This window comes from Beta vulgaris, chromosome 5 (assembly GCF_026745355.1).
Source record: "Beta vulgaris subsp. vulgaris cultivar EL10 chromosome 5, EL10.2, whole genome shotgun sequence".
In the NCBI taxonomy this organism is placed as follows: Eukaryota; Viridiplantae; Streptophyta; class Magnoliopsida; order Caryophyllales; family Amaranthaceae; genus Beta; species Beta vulgaris.
The window spans coordinates 17,844,177-17,866,540 of record NC_079206.1 but is presented as its reverse complement, the minus strand read 5'-3'; the positions used below and the strand labels follow the sequence as shown (position 1 = coordinate 17,866,540).

General features: G+C 35.9%; 2 protein-coding genes across 2 annotated transcripts; both read right to left on the bottom strand.

The window, feature by feature from the left end:
• Positions 1-7,263: 7,263 nt before the first annotated feature.
• LOC125497862 (GTP-binding protein ERG-like) lies at positions 7,264-10,547 on the bottom strand. Its single transcript, XM_048645565.1, has 4 exons — positions 10,461-10,547; positions 8,723-8,821; positions 8,190-8,302; positions 7,264-7,426 (listed from the first exon to the last, which is right to left on the bottom strand). The coding sequence occupies exons 1-4, from the start codon at positions 10,545-10,547 to the stop codon at positions 7,264-7,266; spliced, it is 462 nt and encodes a 153-aa protein (XP_048501522.1).
• An 8,994-nt stretch (positions 10,548-19,541) lies between these two features.
• On the bottom strand, positions 19,542-22,057 carry LOC104907035 (putative disease resistance protein RGA4). The gene is made up of 4 exons (XM_048645566.1): positions 21,816-22,057; positions 21,031-21,661; positions 20,477-20,720; positions 19,542-20,119 (listed from the first exon to the last, which is right to left on the bottom strand). The coding sequence occupies exons 1-4, from the start codon at positions 22,055-22,057 to the stop codon at positions 19,542-19,544; spliced, it is 1,695 nt and encodes a 564-aa protein (XP_048501523.1).
• Between the last annotated feature and the right edge of the window lie 307 nt (positions 22,058-22,364).

The following is a 22,364-nucleotide window of genomic DNA, read 5'->3' as shown; positions in this document are numbered from 1 at the left end:
TTACAACAAATATTCAAAGTAAATTAGCTAGAAGCCATATGTATAAATAACTTTAGTGTACCAAAATCTCTGAAAACAAATATGCTATAAAAAATCTCAGAGATGAAATTTCAAAAAGAAAAACGGAATTTTATTAGTAGGGGATGAATGACTACTTCTTTTGTCTTCTAAAGTCGTTGCTAATATCAATCCTCTCCTTTTGGTTATAATGCTCAGGGTACCTATATATCTTACACCCCGTCTGTGTCTACTTGCTTTTGCGGGCGCTCTCTCTCGGTCTCCCATAGGTTAGTTGTGCTCTCTCTTACTCTTATGTAAAATTAGTTAGCATCTTTGTTCAAATGATTTACTTGTATGTTAATTTTGAATCATTAAGAATGCTTTATTCAAAAGTTTGTTTTTATTATGCACAATTAAAGTATCATCATAATCATATGCCTAGATACCCATCCAAGACTTACTCATTAGGAGTAAGTCTTGGATAGTCCCCGTTTTGGGACTGTTCTTGGACGTTTCATCTCACTTAGGTGGTAAATGTATGTTTTCTTTTCGTTTCTATGGAAAATCACGGCTACTCATTTCCCTAATTTGTTCTCAGGGTGCATATGTAGATAAGTAATTACCTACATTGTGTACTTGGAGAACTGTAGGGAAATGCTGCCGGATTTTCCATAGAATCGAGAAGATGACGTACATTTACTAATGGGATTAGACGTCAAAGGATGGGTTAGCTTGGAGTGATAAGGACCTTTGAAAGACACGCATATATTCATGCTATAAATCTTTTTTTGAATTTGCATCTTCATATTGTTTGATGCTTAAATGATTGACAATGTGTTATTATATGTGTTTAATTAATCGTTAAAGATCTGTTTGAATGGCGAAAGATCGTTCGTGGATGTATGGTAACATTGATTCGTCGAAATTTGTGGATGGGGTACTGGAATTTTGTGATTCTGCCTTAAAATATCAAGCGAGGACGGGGGCTTTGGGATTTTATTGTCCTTGTGTTAAGTGTAGTAATGTGCTCAAAGTCAATGGTATTGAGTTGCTTAGGGAGCATGTACTTCGTAATGGGTTTAGGCCTGAATACCATGTGTGGATTTGGCATGGTGAGGAGGGAGTGTATGAAGGGAATTCTTGTGCAAATCATGTCCATGAGCAAGAAGACGCGTTTGAGGAAATGGAGTATGATATTGAGGACAAGATTGATGATGATGACAATGATCATGTGGGTGAGATGATGGATGGTGTCGAGGATGATTTAGGACAACATTCTCGTGTTTTTGAGTCTTTGACAGAGGCAGCACAAAAGCCACTTTATCCTGGTTGTAAAAAATTTACCAAACTTTCTGCCGTGTTGACACTTTTCAACATTAAGTCAAAGGGAAATTGGACCGATATTAGTTTCACTTCCCTGTTGGAAGTGTTAAGTGAGATGTTTCCCGATGGCAATGAACTTCCAAAGTCGACTTATTATGCTAGAAAACTTATGTGTCCCTTTGGCTTAGAGTACAAGAAGATACATGCTTGTCCAAATGACTACGTGTTATATAGGAATGAATATGACAATTTCGATGAGTGTCCACGGTGTGGGAAGTCACGTTACAAGCGTAAAGGGGCTGGAGGTTCGAAAGGACGACCAACTAAGGTGTTGTGGTATCTTCCAATAATACCTAGATTCAAGCGGTTGTTTTCCATAAAAAAAGATGCAAAAAATCTGAGGTGGCATGCAGACGGAAGGAAGAAAGATAATTTTGCCCAACTCAAAAATATATGCACATTATGGAGTTGATTTGTAGTTTTTTCCTTTATTAGTTCAATTTGTTGTTTATAATCACCATACGCTTTATAGCTATTTTATTTCCTCTCCTTTTCTCTTTACAATAAAACTGGCATGAAAACATACCAAATGATCTTTTCAACTATATTTTTTTTGTGTCTTTTTCTAAATAGGCTGTGCAGAAAACAAAAAAGGCAAAAAATGTGAAGAATTTGGATGTGAACAAAGAGGTGGGCTCAAAAGCTAACAATAACAAGGCGGAATCACAACCTATTCCTGCAATTGTAGGAAAGATTTCATCCAAGGGCTCATCTCCTGATGCGAGACCAAAAGAAATGCCACTTGTGGGTGAACAAGTGATCCAATCTATTAGCAAGTCATGTCTTTGGCTACATGCTCGGGTTAGCAACTTGCCGGATTCTTCCCCAATAAAGGTAGATTTGGAGAAGTCTCGATTCCACTACCTAGGTGAAGATTCAGCTACTTGGGTATATAAAGTGGATATTCGGGAATTCCTCTGTGGAGCGATGTTAAATATATCCATATTACAAGTCTTCATGAGGTTATATATAATTAAAGTAACTACTTCAATATTTTGTTAGTGGTTGACGGTTTTCATTCTAACTTTACTTGATTATTTTTTTAGTGCACTTTACGAAGATTTACTTGGATGTGATTCTGTTTCGAAAGTTGGGTGGTTATGTCCACAACCATGCAGAAGCAAATGAGTACATTGAACGGAGTATTAGACAATGTGTTCGATCGGGAGATAAGTATATTATTGCTCCATACATTGAAGAGTATGTTTAGTACCTAATTGATAATGTCTTTTCATAATGCTATTTTGGATAAATACTATTGGTACAAATATGTATATATATATATATGATTGTCGAATTTAAATTTTTATTATTAGTCTTCATTGGATGCTCTTGGTGATATCTCCTTCAAATCATACAATATACCATTTTGATTCTGTGCGTCGAGAACCACCCCGAAGCTTACTAGTCAAAAGCATATTGAATAGGTATTGTTATATTTTCATTTTCTTTTAGGTCTTCATTAACATGCATGACATTGTTGTCACTATTATAAAATGTGTTGTAGTGTGATGAAGAAACTGCGTGGTTATGGTCCCAGGAGAGCCACACTTCCTCAATGGAAATCGGTGAAGGTAAGTAAATGATTTCGGTTGTCATCTATCTTTAAGTTATTAGTCTCCCTAGATTTATTGATCAGAATTTTTGAGAATTATTTTTTGATTATGTTTTTGAATTTAGTGTGCACAACAACATGATGGGGTTGCTTGCGGATATTATGTGATGAGGTTTATGTACGATATAATTTCTTCTTGCACGGAATTTGATGATCTAGAGAAGGTTTGTAACATTACATCCCCCTTACAAACTATGACTTGATTTTCTCCTAATTAGTCTTTAAACAACTTGTACCATAAATTGATGGCAAAACGACCTAATAACGGATAAATTTGGACATATATATTATTGTCTTTGTTCTTATTAGATTTACAACACGCCAAAGGAGGAGTCGTTCACTATTGAGGAAATCAATGAAGTTCGAGACAAGTTTGCTTCCTTCCTTACTGATAGTTGTCTTTGATTTTGATATTTAGTTACTTATGATGTAAACACATACTTTGAATTTAGAGTAGTATTTTGTAATTCAATTCTACACTTCATATAATATAATTTAATTTGAAAGTTAATTTGTTGGATCATTGAATTTTTGTGTGCAATTTGTTGGATATACTTTGGATGAATTTTGTATAGCAATAAGGAGGGCACGAGGTGGAGTATTGTAACAGAGCTGTGCGTGCACAATATATATGTAACAGCTCTAGAAATAATATTTATAAACAGCTGCTTTTTTTAAAAAAAAATAAAAGAACAAATGCTCCGGTTAAGCTAAAAAAATGGAGCACTTGACACACAAATGCTCCGGTTATTAGCCAAAAAATCGGAGCATTTGTTGCGCAAATGCTCCGGTTTTTTCACAACCGGAGCATTTGCCCCATCAAATGCTCCGGTTGAGAACCGGAGCATTTGTTAATTGTCCAATTGCTCGTATGGCTTTTGCTACGCGTTAAATACGGAGCATTTGATGGGTTTTTATCCGGAGCATTTGATGTTTGTTGTACTAGTGTATACTTTGGTTTATGAGTTAAATTTTATTTCTAATAATTAGCCTTGCATTTATTTTAAACAATAAATGCGATGGTAACACCCTAAAGGTTTGGTCAGATATTTTAATGAAAAATTAATGTTTTATAATGTTTTGAAACCAAAGTTTTGGGGTGTTACAAATTTTTATTCAGAGCTTAGGTTATAATAAACTAGCCTTCATATGCACGCGATGCGTGCGTTAATGTCAAAATTTGTTATTCTATTAGATACTCCATTCGTACTTTATTTATGATTAAACTTAAATGTGAAAAATTCAACAGTTAGATGAATTCAAATATATTAATTCGCTAATCTAAAAAATTAAAAAGGTTGTGAGTGATTGTTAACATTATTTTTTTGTGAATGAATATTGAACATAAAAAACAAAAATAATGAGTTGGTTTAACTGAATTAAAGAATATCAAAGGTAGTGAATGTTCAGACTTTTCATGTGCACGTTATGTATGCCATCTTTTTTTATAAGGTATAAATATTTTGTCCATTTAATTTTTGATTGAAGTATTTGATGCATATACCATTTTAAACTTGTCTTAAATGGCAAGTTGGAATGAGAATTTTTAAATGATTTGTTTTTGTAATTTTTTTCTTTCCATTAATTAGATCATTAAGGGTATTTTAATCACTTCAAAAGAGGACACCACACCTTATCTCTTGGCTTATATAATAGAGGTTAATATAAGTTAGGAGTTAATAAAATGTGTCAAATTACGAGTCTAAGGTTAAAAAAATATATGTATTAATAAATTAAGTAATAAACATTCAAATAAATTGTGAGAGTGGGATCGAAAAGGGTATTTGCCTTAATGTGAAAGCACTTATTTCAGGTGCTTATTAATTGTTTTTTTTCGTTCTTGTATGTTTAGATGCTGAGACAAAATGTAACTATAAGAAATTGTTGCGCTCAGATGATCGTTTCAGCATATAATTTTAAAAATTTATATTTATAATAAAGTTTGTAGACTACGTGCTTTAATAGTATTAGGAATTCTCTAAGTTCCTATATATGTTTATTATTAAGAATTTTATTACTTGACTATTTTATTTTATTTTGAGTTGAATAAAGTTTAAGTTCTTTTTATAATTGTTACTTACTTGTCAGATTGATGTTATGTGGAAGCATGCAAAGATTGTCTTGCAATGTTAATGATGATATATATTTTGTTAAGGCATGTAATTTTCTTATGATGAAAGTTAGTATTGAATAAATAAAACTATGTGCAAGACCATTTATGGGTGAATAGATGTCATAATACCAATGCTAATCTGTAGGAATTATATGCAAATCTATCAAGTGTACACTAGATCTCATAGGAGGACTTTCGAACAAATGGCTGAAACCCCTGAACAACTGCTAGAGAGACTGAGATCTCTTGTAACAACTTTCGCAACGTATGGGTTTAGTGTTCCAAAACCAATTAGGGAATAATGGTGGAGAGGACCCACAAGCTGCTATAGCAAAGAAGTTAGCAACCTTTAAACCTCCAATTTTTGTTGGAAAAGAAGACCACTTACTCTTAGAGAACGGGATAAGAGACTTTAATAAGTTGTTCACTGCTACTGGGACACCTGAAACTCAAAAAGTGGACCAAGCTACCTTTTATTTAAGGGAGGATGCAGACACTTGGTGGGAAAGTCAAGGATCTATTGTTAGAGCTCAGGAAAACTTTAATTGGAATGCTTTTAAGTTTGCTATTAAGAATAGATTTTTCCCTGAACATATTAGGAGGCAGAAATACAATGAGTTCACTAGATTTAACTAGGGAGGTACTATGTCTGCAAGAGTATGTCCAAAAGTTCAATGAATTGGCTAGATTTTTTCCGACTGTTGTGCCAGATGAGAGAGCCAAGGCTCAAAAGTTTTGGGATGGGTTAACATTTAAAATTCAGACCAGACTTGGAGGAGCAACTTCGGCAACTTTTCAGGAAGCTTAGGCTAAGGCTTCTAATATTGAGAGGATTTTGAGGCGTGAAAAGGAAGTTATAGGGAGGAATAAGACAAAATACCCACCTAGAAACCAAAATGACCATGGAAATGGCAATAAACCTCAATATGGGAGTAACAATAATAATAGGCGCAATAATCACACTAATGGTGGTGGTAATTATCAAGGGAATCGTAGCAAATACCAAGGTCATGGGAGATCAAACCAACATGGATCTCGTACCCAGAATCCTACTTGTAGGAAGTGTAACAAAAGCCACCCAGGATTTACCTATCAAGGAGACCCAGTAACTTGTTATTCTTGTGGAGAGAAAGGTCGTAAGGCTAATCAGTATCCTAAGCATCGAAAATGGACAAAATGGGAACAATGGGAGGAATAGGAAAGGTTATGGAGCTAATCAGAACCAGAACAACAACAACCGCCCCTATAACAATAACAACTCCCAGGGTCGGGCTTCGAATGCTCAACACTAGTACAAAGTTGGCCTAAGGTAACATGTATGAGGTAACACTTTTCAAAATTTAAGTTTGTCGAATATATATGTAACACCTTGGCAACACTTTTAGGCCTTTGAGTAACACTTTTGGGGTGATACTTTAGGACAATTATGCACTAGTGCAAGGAGGGAACAGTACTAAGCATAATGGTCAGAACAACAATCGAACAAATGGAGGAAACAACAATCAGAACGGCAATGGAAACGGCACTCGAGGCAACAATGGAAGAATCTATGTTACGAACCAGAATGAAGCAGACACCAACGCTAATGTTGTGACGGGTAATTTCCTCGTAAACCCTAACCCTGCTTACTTGCTTTTTGATTCTGGGGCTTCTCATTCTTTCATAGCTAGTTCATTTGTTGAAAAGTTAGGTCTAAAACCATCAATCTTGTGTCAAACTTTGATAACAGTACCTTTAGTAGAAGTAGTTCCGGCCTTGTAGTTCTCTATACCAATACATACCCATTACTATATTAGGATTTGATTTGCCTGCTGATCTTATTCAGTTTAACCTACCCGACTTTGATGTAATATTGGGGATGGATTGGCTTTCTAAGTATAGAGCTAGGATAGAGTGTCATACCCAAAAGGTGTCTCTTAGGGGCCAATGGGAAACAGAATATCCTATCAAGGAATTCACTACTACAAAAAGCCCTAGGAAACCGGTTGAAAATGACCTAGGAAACTAGACTACAACACATCTCCATCTCACAAGTGTCCTAGGTTAGGAGACCGTTTATGATGTCTTGTTTCCTTGTTTATTTGGGAGACCAGTTGACAGCTAAAATCAGTCTCTTAGGTAAGCGTATATATCATATGACAAAAAGGTAAAACTACCTTTCATATCCTTGTAGATCATTTAATTCTTGTGAAACCTTCGGTACATCCTTCTTCTTTTCAGCCAAGTCAACTTTATTCATACAGAGAATATGTTTCTGCTTTATATTAGGTTCTAACCCCATACGCTGAATTAGTCTTTTAACCCTTGAATCAGGCCTGAAAATCAGGGACATGATTGAAAAGTCCATTATAGATAAGCTATTTCTTTTCCTTTAAACTCAAGTACAAAGTGTTATGAACATAAATGCATGAAAAATTCTACATATATGGGATACCATATGTTGTTATCTTCACATGACATTGCAAAATATGAGATATGTTGGACTAATTATCAATTCATTTGTCCCAACTGTGAAACAAGTTCCAAGGAGTTACATAAGAGATGTAAAACATCAACTACAAGTATATATCATAAGTTATCATAGATCTGAATATCAGAAGCAATATTAATTGAGTTATCATGAGTTTATTTCTCCGAGAATATATTACCAAGATGTTTTAGCTTCAACAAACAGCTGCAAGCAAAGTATTAACACTCACTACCTAAGTAAGTTACGAACAATCTACGGAAACTGCCGAGTACCTAGACGAGATCATTTGCTTCAAACATTCTAGTAAGAGTGTAGGAGAATTAACGACTGACATTATAGTATGATTATGACTTTACAATTATTTAAGTTTTTATTTCTAGAATATAGGAGCTAAGCAAGCAATGTGCAAGCTGGAGTTATAAGATTTAACTGCATCTGATCCTCTTGCAGAGTTTTCCCATAATAATCACTCCACTTGATCATCTATAGAAAATAAAGGTGACAACAAACCCAAAACTACATAAAGAATTTACACATTATGAGTCTATGAAAAAAAAAATGGTACTCAGTAGGATGGGAAAACCTAGCTAAAACTATATGAAACTAACCTGGTGAGATGTCTATGAACATCAAAGATGATCATAAGCACGTCGTACAGATTAACTGAATTCCAGGAAGATTGAATCCGAGCATTAGTATCCCTTGATGGATGTCCAATTTTCTTAAGGATCAATCCCGGGGTATCAGAAAAACATTGTTCATAAAATTAGTACATAATACAGACAGATGCCTGAAAGAATCTGGTTTGTTTCTCTTCCAAAGAAACTTAAGAAGAATAACAAAGCTTACATTATAATTCTATGTATCAACACAATATTGAGTTGTAAAGAACAAACACTAAGATACAACCAAATATGGTCCTCAATTATAACGGCTTAAAAACATTTTCCCCCAAAACAGTCCCAACATCATAAATAAATAAAGAACTGCATGCACACGACACAATACCGTCATAAGCACCGTTTTCACAAACTATAAATGCAGTTCAACCACAATGAAGTCACAAACAATGTCACGAGGAACCCAGATCTCACAAAGCAGAGAAACATCAAGAAAAAATTTATTTGAACGATTAGAGTACAAGACATATAATCTGGGTATCTCCTTTAGTCATCACCCCTAATACTTCATGGGTAGTTGTATTTTTCTTGCGAGAAACAGCAGAAACTTTAGTCCCTGCCTACAATACATAAGATAACAAACAGATGCGCATGACATAAGCAATTATCAGATACAATAACAATATCAACAAAGAGATTCAAGACAAGCTGATATCTTTCTCAAAAATTAGCAAATGCAACTCCGTGACAATTTAACCTTTCATATGCAAACATTTAAGTAACATAAAATTGCTCACAAATAACAATAAAGATAAAAGTGGATTCCTTTCTCTCTATCCATAAGACCATAACGTCCTTTCACGATTTCACCCTTACCTTCCCATATTCATACTATTACATCATTAAGGAATTGCTTCAAGAACATGCACAATATACAAGTGATGCAACTATATTGATACATTAAGAAAGCATACTTTTACACCACATCCTCAATCCAATGCATGGAACTCCTAATTACACAACGCCTTCCACGTAATCCTATACATTAGAGGCACCTTAACTAAAATCTAGGGAGAAATTCATGCACCAAATGCCACATGCTACTACATATTAAGATATGTTAGCATTCAAATTTGATATATCAAAGCCAGTAACACAAGCCTAGCTATTAAAAGCAACTGAAAGAGATTATAATTTGCCACAAAAGCATGCACGATATACGAGTAATGCAACTATATTTCGAGATTAAGAACACATTCTTTCAGACCACATGAATCCAATGCATTGAACTCCTAAAGCCCTAACTACACAATGCATTCCACAGAAGCCTATATATGAGAGGCACCTAATTAAAATCTAGCGTGAAATTCTTGCTCCAAGGGCCTCATCACTCATCAGGGTGCATCTAACCACGCAAAAAAAAAAATGAACCCACCCCCCACCCTCTACCAAAAATTCCCTTAGGACATCATAAGCACAAGGAACTACAAAAATGTGCTAGCTTTAGACGAAATTAGGGTTCAACAGTAAATAAACGAACTTTCGTCAAACACCTTGAGATTGAAAGCTCAAATAACACAAATATCGAAGGAAAATCAACGAGCAAAATCAAGCAAACATGCGAGATTAAAGAATAGTCGAAACTCAAAACCCTAAAATCGAATCAAGAACATACCTTATGCTTTCCGTAGATAGAATAGAGAGATCAGAGTCGGAGAGATGAAAAGAGAGAAGTATCAGATAGGGGTTGAGGACGAAAGAGGAGATTCTACTCGTTGATTTTCCGTAGATGGAAGATGTAATGCCGACGAGCTTTGTTCTGTCCGTTTTTTGTTTTTGTTCTTTTGGCAGGTGGTTAAATTAACCACGATGCATAAACAATAATATTAGGAGAGGTTTTTTTTTCTATTGTATTTGTTGCATAATTTTAAAAGTAAATAAATTTATATATACTGCAACTTATACAACACTTGTATTAATTGAAAATATATAAAATTTAAAAATTATTATTATTAGGAAACCGGTTCAAGTTAGAAGTAGTCTCTTATATCTTCACAAGAAGAATATATACGTATAATAGTGTATTATGTTAAAAAAAACATTTGAATTAAAAAAAATAAAATATTTCAAGGAAACCGGTTTTACTTGGAAGCAGTCTCTTATTTCACAACAACTTTTTTTATTAGTCAAATAGTTAAACTTAAGAGACTGGTTTTAGATAATCAACAGTTTCCTATATTTAGTAAATGGGTTAGTAACCTCAACTGGTCTCCTACAGGTAGTCTCTTTGGCCATTTTTGTAGTAGTGATTGTTTCTAAACCTGGAGTCAGTATTGTGTCAGCCATGTCATTCAAAACCTATATTAGGAAGGGCTACCCCATCTATTTGTGCCATGTGGAAGATGTGAGTCTGGAGGATGGAGAGATATCTCAAATACATCTGGTGAGTGAGTTCCAAGATGTTTTTCCATAAGAAATTCCAAGGATGCCACCAATGAGAGAAATGGATTTTAAAATTAACCTAGTGTCTGGAATTGGAGCTGTTTCTAAGGCACCATATAGGATGGCACCTGCAGAGATGCAAGAGTTGAAAGTACAATTGTTGGAAAAAGTGTACATTAGGCCAAGCATTTTACCTTGGGGAGGACCAGTGTTATTTGGTCGAAAAAAGGATGGAACATTGAGGTTGTGTATTGATTTATAGAGAGTTGAATAATGCCACAATAAAGAATAAGTACCCATTGCCTAGGATTGAGGATTTATTTGATCAACTTAAGGGTGCTAGAATTTTCTCTAAGATTGATTTAAGGTATGGGTATCACTAGTTCAGAATTGTGGAGGAAGATATACCAAAGACAGCGTTTCGTACGAGGTATGGGCATTATGAGTTCACAATGATGCCATTTAGACTTACTAATGCACCTGCACCATTTATGGACATTATGAATAGGACTTTTCAGCCGTATTTAGATAGATTTGTGGTGGTATTTAGAGGTGGGCATGGGCCGGGCCTGTTTACGGGCTCGGCCCGCGGGCTTCAGTAAATGGCGGGCCGTGCTTGAAATTTTAAAAATTTGTCCACGGGCCCGCGAGCCGGGCTCGTGCTTCCCGCGGGCCGGCCCATGTTTTATGTTGTATTTTTGTATTTTTGACAGTTTTAGGGTAAAAAACAAAGGAAAAGGAGCGTTCGGCCCGCGGGCCGGCCCACGCGGGCTCATGCCGGTGCGGGCCGAAAATAAAATTTATTGACCATGACAGACCCGCGGCCCACGTAGCGGACAATGGGTTGGGCCGGGCCTTGAGCGAGCTCGTGCCGGCCAGGCCCAAATCGTGCCGTGTTGGCCCGGTCCATGCGCACCTCTAGTGGTGTTCATAGATGATATATTGGTGTATTCGAAAAAGACAAAGAAGAACATGAAGGTGATTTAAGGAAAGTTTTGGAGATACTTCGAGCGAAAAAGTTGTATGCTAAGTTATCAAAATGCGATATTTGGCTTGAGAAAGTAGCATTTCTGGGTCATGTGATTTCAAAAGAAGGTGTTGCTGTAGATCCATCAAAGATACAAGCAGTAGCAGAATGGGCGAGACCTAGTAATGTGACTGAGATTAGAAGTTTCTTAGGACTTGTTGGCTACTATAGGAGGTTTGTACGAGATTTCTCAAAAGTAGCTCAACTTGTGACAAATTTGATGAAGAAAACAACTCGATTTTAGTGAGATGAAAAGTGTGAGAAAGCTTTCCAGGAATTGAAGCAAAGACTTACTTTGGCACCAGTTTTGACGTTACCATCTTGATTCGAAGGTTTTGAGGTGTATAGTGACGCTTCTAAGAATGGGTTAGGATGTGTATGATGCAACATGGTAAGGTGGTAGCATATGCTTCGAGACAACTTAAGCCTTATGAACAAAATTACCCTACTCATGATTTAGAGTTAGCTGTTGTAGTATTCGCATTGAAGATTTGGAGGCATTATTTGTATGGTGTGTCATGTAAGATTTTCACTGATCATAAATGTCTGAAGTATATATTTACTTAGAGGGAGTTGAACATGAGACAGAGGAGAGAGCTTGAACTCATGAAGGATTATGATTTAAAGATATTGTATCATGAGGGTAAAGAGAATAAAGTTACTGATGCATTGAGTAGGAAGACTAGTCATACGATGAACATGATGGTGTTATCTGAGAGATTGTGTGCAGAATTCAGGAGAATGAGTCTAGAAGTCATGGAGCAAGGGCAAGTGGAAGCTCAATTGAATGCAATATGTGTGTAACCCACCTTATTCGATGAGATTCAAGTGAAGCAAAGTAGTGATGAGTGGATGGTGAAGATTAAGAAAATGAAGGAAGATGGAGTTGCCATCGAGTTTGACATCGATGAAAATGGTGTTGTGAAGTACAAGGGAAGATGGTGCATGCCTAAGGATGAGGAGTTAAAAAGAAAGATTTTTGAATAAGCTCATAATATGCCATATTTTATGCATCTTGGAGGAGAGAAGCTCTATAAGGATTTGAAGCAGCATTTTTGGTGGAAAAACATGAAACGTGAAGTGGCCGAGTTTGTTGCAAATTGTTTGACTTGTTAGAAACTGAAGATTCAGCATATGAGACCTGGTAATAACGCAACCTTTAGAAGTGCCGAGTTGGGAATAATGGGAGTCTACTTCAATGCATTTTGTGATGGGATTACCACTTATTAAGTCAGCTAAGAATGTTATATGGGTTATAGTGGATCGTTTGACAAAATCGGCCAGGTTTATAGCAATGAAGGATAGTTGGAGTATGCAACAGTTGGCTAGTGCATATGTGCGAGAGGTTGTGAGATTGCATGGAGTACCAAAGGATATTGTTTCAGATAGAGACTCAAGGATCTTATCCAAGTTCTTGGAGAGGTTACAACAAGCATTTGGAACATTGCTCAAGTTTAGTACAACTTTTCACCCTACAACAGATGGATAGACAGAGAGAACAATTCAAACTTTCGAGAATATGTTGAGAGAATGCGTGATAGACTTTGGAGGATCTTGGGATGATTATTTGCCAACTATAGAGTTTTCGTATAACAACAGTTATCACTCAAGCATAAAGATGGCAATGTATGAAGCATTGTATGGGCGAAAATGTAGGAGTCCTTTATGTTGGAGTGACATAAGTGAGACAATGACTTTAGGGCCTGAGATGATTGAAGAACCAACGAAACAAGTTAGGCCTATTCAGGAGCACATGAGGGCAGCTCAAAATCGACAAAAGGCTTATGCAGATCAGTATACACTAGTAGAATAATTGCTTATTGTTGCGGTTTTACCCATACGCAACAATATATTACGTAAAAAAAAAGGAAAAGTATAAAATGACCATATTGCTGCAGTTTCGATCGAAAACCGCATCAATATGGTTTAAATAGAATTTTTTTTACTATTTGACCAAACATATTGTTGCTGTTTCTGACAAAAATCGTAGCAATATATTGAAATATTATTAAAAAAAATATTATTTGAACCTATTGCTGCGGTTCCTTAAAAATCCGCATCAATAGGCTTTTAAAATTAATATTAAAATATTATGGGACGTTTACTTTTATCATTTACCCGGCTAGGGTTTCACTCTCTCACTCTCTCTCCTCCTCTAACCCTCTCAATCAGTTTCACGCCTCTTTCTCAGTTTCTCTCCTTTTCTCTTCTTCTAACTTCTCCCATCCACCCAAAATCTCTCATACTCACGCCTTTTTCATCAGATTCTTCTCCTTCTCGATCGTCTTCACCACCACTAAAAATTCTCACCATCTTCTCCTCCTCGGTCGTCCTCACCACCACCGAATTCTCACCATCTTCTCCTTTTCGGTCGTCTATACCACCACTAAATTCTCACCTTCTTCTCAGTCATCCTCACCACCACTGAATTCTCACCATCTTCTCGGTCGTCCTCACCGTTTTATCCTTCTCGGTCGTCCTCACCACCATCGAATTCTTGCCCTCTTCTCCTTGGTCTTCCTCTCATCATCGTCTGATGCACAGCAGGTTGACCGTTCAACAATAAATCAACGGCGACGGCGCCCGACGGAGAATATGCACAGCAGGCCGTTGGCAGATAATATCTACCATCGTTCTGCGACGTTCAGACACGCAAATCGTCCCATTGATAATATTCTAGTCTTCGCTCGCAAATCGTCCCAGCAGACTTGCAAATCGTCGCTCAAATTGTTTTTGTATTTTTTTATTTTTTTTCATTTTTATTTAGATATGATGTTTAGATCTTGTGTTTTTCCTTTTTTATTTTTACAGATTATGTTAGTTTAATTTTCAGTTTAATTTTAGTTTTTGATGTTGGTTTCATTTTTCAGATCTGGTTTGGTTTTAGTTTTGATGTTTGTTTTATTTTTCAGATCTGGTTTGGTTTTAGTTTTGATGTTTGTTTTATTTTTCAGATTTGGTTTGGTTTTAGTTTCTTTTGCCCATGAAGCTCCATCTCAGAGAGATTTGATATTGGTTTCATCTAGAATGCTTACTGTTTTTTCTCTTTTTTAAAAAAAAAATTCTTTTTTTTTTATTTTTTTTTACTTACCCAGTGCCTATTGATGCGGGTCATACCATAAAACGCAACAATATGCTTATTTTTCTATTGTAAAATAAAGTATATTGTTGCGGTTTGCCCTAGAAACCGCAGCAATATACTGATTTTTTTAATATAAAATAAATATATTGCTTCGATTTTCGCTAGAAACCGCAGCAATATATTAATTACCTATTGTTGCACCCTTAATTATTGCGCAGTCAAACCGCCGCAATAGGCCACTTAATGATAGGTTGGGGAGAAGGCTTTGCTAAAAGTGTCACCAACAAAGGGGGTCATGACATTTGGTAGGAAAGGAAAGTTGAGTCCGCTTTACATTGGAACATATGAGATCTTGGAGCGAAGTGGGGAAATAGCATATAGGTTAACTTTACCAATGGAGTTAGCCAATGTCCATAACGTCTTTAATGTGTCTCAACTTCAAAAATATGTCCATGCTCCTACCCATATCATACAACCTTAAACCATTGAACTAGATGAGATCTTATCTTTGAGCAACGCCCAGTTAGAACCCTTGATACCAAAACAAGAAGTACCCGGAATAAGGCGGTAAAATGAGTCAAGGTGTTATGATCAAGTCAAACTTCTGAAGAGGCTACATGGGAAGCCGAAGATGCTATGAAAAATCGATATCCCGAACTTTTTCAGCAGGTACGCTTGAGTTTCATGGACGAAACTCTTTAAGGTGGTAGAATGTTATACTAACTTTTGTTTGCATCTTAGTAGCAAGAGCTAACTTCAAAGTTCGAGGACGAACTTTCTTTTAAGGGGGAGTAGTTTGTAATATGTCAAACTTTATAACTATTTTATGAAATTTATTTTGTTACAATAAGATTTTATAGTTTTAAAATTCTAAAAAATAAATTATAATTATTATAAATCAGATTTTTGGTATGGAAACTAGTTTTTTTATTAAATCAGATTTTATCCTTTAAAAAAATAAAATTTTTGAATCATAATTTTTTTTAGTAAATCAAATTTTTGTCCAAAAAGATAAATAGCAAGAAAAGAAATTTCAGAAAATATAACTTGAGTTGGTTTGGGAAAGGATTAGATTTTTTAAATACTTATCTTTTAGTAAAACCCTATATAAATATATATATATATATATATATATATATATATATATATAATATATATATATATAATATATATATAATATATATATAATATATATTTATATATATATTAATATATATATATATATATATATATATATATTTGTTATGATCTTGTCGAGTGTCGGTCAGGTGTAGGGACTGACTCTCACATGTCGAACCATATTCAAGTAAAATCGATATCAGGTTGACCCAGCGGTAACATCTGTTTCCAACGCCATTAGTTATGGTAGAAATATTAACATTTTAACAAGGATGAATTCCATGAATTATATTTGAAGAATCATAACATTTCTTGTGATTGTCTTGCAACAAATAATGTTTTTGATTTATTGAAATCAATTAGATGAATTCATGAATAATTATAACTCCCTAGTCCATACAACTATGCAAGTATTTTTCTTTATTAAAATACACAAAGGTCTTGTTTGTTGACATTTTAACTATTGAGAATTATATAATACATAGAGATCCATACAATTATGCAAGTATTTTTTTAATTAAATGAATTTATGAATAGTCATTGTAAGTACGCCAATAATTTAGGTAAATTTAAAAACTTACGAAATTAGGTGTTACATTTTGAAACAGTTTAGTTTGAGATAGTTTTAATCTGTACACTTTAATACTATTTTATTCAGTTTAATTCAATTTAATTTATAACAGTTTAATATATTCAGTTAAAACAGTTTGATTCAGTTCCATTAAAAACGGTTTGAAATAGTTTTCAATTATGCAAGTATTTTTCTTTATTAAATGAATTTATGAATAGTCATTGTACGCCAATAATTTAGGTAAATTTAAAAACTTACGAAATTAGGTGTTACATTTTGAAACAGATTAGTTTGAGATAGTTTTAGTCTGTATACTTTAATACTATTTTATTCAGTTTAATTCAATTTAATTTATAACAGTTTTATATATTCAGTTAAAACAGTTTGATTCAGTTCCATTAAAAACAGTTTGAAATAGTTTTCAGTTAAATTCAGTTTATTTTCAATTAGTCCAGTTTAAATCGGTTTTCCGTGTAGTTAATTTCAGTTTTGTTTGTTTTCAATCCAGTTCAGTTTTAGTTCAATTAATTGCAGTTTACTTTAATCTAATTGACTTGTCGGTTTTAAATTTTTCAGTTATAGATCAATTCAGTTCACTTGGTCATCAATTTGCAGTTTAACCATCGAGTTTCAACCAAACTGACAGCGTTAAGTTTAACCACGTGGAAACTCAATTCGAATTTCATTCCAAGACCAATTAGGCAATTAGTAATAGGTGAAATAATGCACTAAACATTTACTTCATCACCCTCTCACTTCTTCCTTGTTAGTTAAAACTCACATGCATTTTCCCTCAACAAGGGTGCATGACAGTTGTAGCTTTCCTTGCTTTTTTTCCTGTACTTATTGTTATGGTTTTTTTTTTCTTTTTTGGTGAACAAGGAGCAATATATAAAAATTAATAGTCAGTTACAAACCCATATTCAGTTACAAACCGAAGAGACATAGTCCATACAATAACTAGGAAGTAGGGAAACATCCTAGTTACATTGCATCCAAAATCCGACTTCCTAGCTACTTTAGCCATCACATCCGTGCATTTGTTCCTGCTCCTTGCACGGAATTCAATCTTCAAGGTCGGCCTCATGGTCCACCACTTTCTACACAAGCAAACAATATTGGAGTATCTGTCAGACTCCTCAAGATCATGTAATAGCTCCACCGCTAACCTGCAATCCGAATACAAAACAGCACAGTCGATAGTTTTCTGCTGGATAATTTGAAGGCCCTCATATATCCCTAGAAGCTCGTCTGAAAGGGCATCATGTGCATAGCATGTCCTCTGAAAAGCCAATATCCATTTCCCCTGGCCATCTGTAATCACCCCCAGACCCGAAGGTATAAAATTGCTAACAAAGGACGCGTCTACCTGCATGGAAAGACAAGGACTAGGGTGTGTCCCCCCCGAATGATTTACATTATGTGAAGTTGTGACGCTAATATTTGGCATGGCATAGAGAAACTTTCGCGCATTAACAAGGGCTTTAGAGATTAACACATTAGGAACCAAAGCAGTGGCTGTTCTAAATATTTGGTCATTCCTATCTTTCCAAATTTCATGACACATATAAGGGAAAAGGATCCCCCATTCAACTCCCTTAAAACAAATACTAGACTCAAGATTTAGCTGTAGCCAGGAACGAAAGGGCATGGATGGAAGGGATAAAGCTGGGGCCCTAAGCCAACTGGCTTTGGACTCAGTACACATCCTAATCACGTGGGGAGAGTCTTCCGGTATTTCTAGACATCTAAGACACGTTGGGACTTGGATGATCTTTCGGATAGTGAGGAGATTTCGGTGTGGTAACCTATCGTGCCACATAAGCCAAAAGAATATCTTCAACTTAGGTTCCATTCTGGCTTTCCATACCCACGAGATATCCCCTTGCGGATCTGCGCAGGGAAGTTGAGCCTTGTAAGCTGAAGCAAGGGAGAAACCTTTGTGGGTGACAAAGGAAGGTATCAACAGGTCGTTGCGTTTGATGGATGGTGTAGGTGTGCTTAAGATACGATCTTGCAGTTCAGTCGGAAGCTCTATGGATGTCTTCGATATATCCCAGCAATCTTCATTTATAGCATCTACTAACACTAACTGATCCTCCCCTTCTTTTAACGGCCCCGCAATATGCTTTCTCAGTGGGCATATCCCTAGCCAATCATCACTCCAGTATCTAATCGTTTGGCCATCCCCAATACTCCAGGTGCACTTCATGCTAAACAAGTCCCACCCTTTCCCAATCATTTTCCAGACATGCGACCCATTAGTGAATTTTGTTACACGATTTTTGTGGATATATTTTGAGGTGATACACTCTTGGGCAAGATTGAGGGACCCTATGGTTTACAAGAGATTCCTTCTGCTGGAAACTAAGAGATTAATGAAAAAACGGTGCAATTTTTTACTATACATGAAACTATGAAACATGGTTGTAGAATAAGTAAAATTGTTTCGCTTCTTGTCATCATTAGAGCTTTGTACTTCATTCATACTAAGTTCAGTCAGAAGTCTGAACACCAACATAAACCCGAATATAAAGTCAGTAACCGAAAAGAAAGGAAATCACCTCATTTTTCATGCTTTTGTTTTGAGGATATTAGGCGAAAGCATAATATTTTCTATAGTTCGATCCTACTTTTTAGAGCAAAAAGAAAATTTAACTCACTCAAGTCTTTTGAATCCTGAACTCCCTAATTATAAACTGAGCTAAACAACATGGGGAAGCATAACTTTAATCTAGAAATACATTGAATAATACATTTGGTAATTGGTCACTGAACAGTGTTTGTACTCTCGAATACAAGAGAGAGTATGATCATGGTGTATAGACAAAACGTAGAGGAACCTTAAAAAACGCCTTAACACTTTGTTTGGATAAGTGGAAACGGAGTAGGGAAGGAAGGGAAAGGGAGGGAACAAATGAGAGAGTGTCTATCCATGGATGCATTATACATAGAGGTAAACTTCAGGCACGCGAGAGATATGAGGGTAACATGGATGCATTATTCATAGAAGTAAACTTCAGGCACGCGAGAGATATGAGGGTAATCTTCTCCCTTATGTCTTGCACATCTTTTACTAAGATGGGGGCAATTCTTAATCTATAGCTTCTGCAAACAATGAAGCTGGCTAAATCTCTCCGGGAGAGCTACTATGTTTATGCAACTGAAAAGAAGAATTCTTCTAAGTGAAGTAATATGCTGCAACCAATTTGGAAGCATAGTCAGTCCTGCACAGCCTTCAATCCAGAGATATTGAAGAGAACTTGCAGCAGAATGGATCCCATCTGGCAAACGTTCTAGCTTTGGAACACCGGTAATTTCCAAGGTTCGAAGGCTTTGAAGCCCACATAGGTTGTGCCCTTTCTCCAAATCAAGCTCTTGACAATCACGAATGCTCAATGTCACAAGGACGACAAGGTATTTTTTGCTATCAGGAAGATAAATCAATTTCTGACAATTAACAATGTGAAGCTCTACCAGGGTAGTGTGGAATTGAAAAGAAAATCCATTCCACAAAGTTGTTAATTCTTCACACGAGTATAATTCTAGTCGTCCTAGAGAACTTAAGCCATTACATTTGGTGCTAGCTAGGCTCACTTGATTCATAGTCACAGACAAATACCTTAGGCTTAGCAACTGGTCAATATCTCTGGGTAGCTCTTGTAACTGCTCATACCCTGGAACATACAACGATTGTAGATTCAACAACTTGCATAGTGTACTTGGAAGAAATTTGATGATTGGGTTGTAGGACAGGTCAAGATATCTTAGATGTTCTACTTCCCAATTGACATCGGCAACTCCTCGAAGCTACTCTGATGCAAATCCAACACACTTAAGCACCTGAAGTTGTGTATAATACTTTCAATAAATGACTTGCTAATATAGCCCATTGCATAGACAAATCTGAAAGTTCGAGCCTTCTTTGCTCTAAGTAGCTCTTTTTGGAAATTCTTATCTGATAAAACTTCACCGGCCTCCTTCATATCCCCATACTAAATGCCTGAACATATCTGAAACATTAAGATGATTACTGGTCACAACAACTATCTCTTCACCAACAAGGTCAGTTGCTAAATCAGGGAATAAGTCGTGCATTCTACATTCACTTATAATTTCGGTGAACACAAGAAATGCATCCTGAAGAAGACATCTTGACAATAGGTCTTCACAATACTTGTATCCAATGGATTCTAACTCTTCATTGTCGTTACCTCGTTGCAAGATTCCAAGTGCACTCCACAGGCAGGACAAAATCGGAGGATTAAGCTTGTTATCCTTCACAAATAATGAACAATAGGAAAAACATGCTTTTAATTGAGATGGGAGTTTATTGTAGCTCACTCGCTCTCAAAGCTTGTTTGATATCATTATGTTGAAGATGTAAGTTCATAAAGTTGTTTGTTTCAGAAATTCGCCTCGATTCTTTCTCGTTCCTTTCACTGCATAACACGCTTGCAAGAACCTTAACAACCAGAGGAGCCCTGCCACATTTTTCAACAATGCTTTTCCCAATTGTAGCAAGCTTTGGGTATCTAGTTTCTTCACCCTATCTAAATGCCAGTTGCTTGAATATAGACCAACAAACATCACAAGGAAGATTATCCAAACAATATGGATCAACATTTCCAACTGTTGATGGGACCATGTCACTTCTTTTAGTAACCAAAATTACACTTCCTTTCTCACTTACAGCTACCAAATTCTTCAAGTCTCTCCATACTTTGATGTCCTCGATCCACACATCGTCCAGCACAAGGAAATGCTTCCGACTATCCAATATCTCACGGAGTTTTTCATGCAACTGTCTCATGTTGAGGTCTGCAGTGGTTTCATTACTTACAGAATTCAAAATTTCTTCTGTAGTCTTCTGCAGATCAAATTTTTCAGAGACACATGCCCACAACTTAATATCAAAGTTACTAGCAACCCACTCATCATTAAAAACAAGCTTTGCCAATGCTGTTTTCCCAATCCCGCCAAACCCAATTATCGGAAGCACAACCAACCTACTAGCATCTCCAACACTAGTACTACTGGTTAAACGTCTAATTATTTCGGACCTAGCTTCATCTCTACCAATAATTTCTGATTTCTTCACATATGAATAGGCATCTAAAGGATTCCTCTTAATGTTGTATACTTCAATTGGATCATGACCATCCAATCGAAGATCTCGTCTATTAGCAGCAATGTCATCAAATCTTTGAACAAGGTCTCTAATCTTATCACCCCAATAAAAATTACTCAGAATTGGATTCGAGGATGAAATATAGTACCTGATTTGTCGAAGCAGATGGCTTTTGTTGATTCTCTTTCGTAACAGATCAGTGTGAAGTTAATCCAAGAGGACAGAGGTCATCTATATCATACACAACATTCTTGAGATCTTTCAGCCAAATCTTGACAGCCTCACTATCATATTGCATACTTTCTGCATCTTGCAGAACAGCGCGAATAGCAATCAGCTTGTTCTCGATCTTTTTGAAGTCGTTTCGGACACCTTGAGCTGCTAAAATGCCTTGTGTAGCATAACTGCAGGTAAGATCACCAGCAAAAGTAGCAATGTGTGCAAGTGTTGTTTTTGTGACAGCCCACAGTAGTGCTTCAGACATTCTAATGATTATTGATCACTTCAGGGGGAAGGATTTAGAAGGGGCTGAGGATGTAAAAGTGGTGCAGAAATTACTTAATCATGATTTGTGGTTTTTGACAATTATTGAAGAGATGGGTTGTTGAAGATAAGTATGGAAACTGCAAAAGCTGTAACTTTCACAGTTGCAAGTGTGAGAAGAAACAGAAAGTCAATGTTCTAAAGTTACTCAAATTCAAAAATTATTAAAAGAGGCGGTCTTGTTTCAATATAAAAATATACCTAGTCACTAAATGGATTAAATTAGTCACCGAAAGAAATTAACCTAG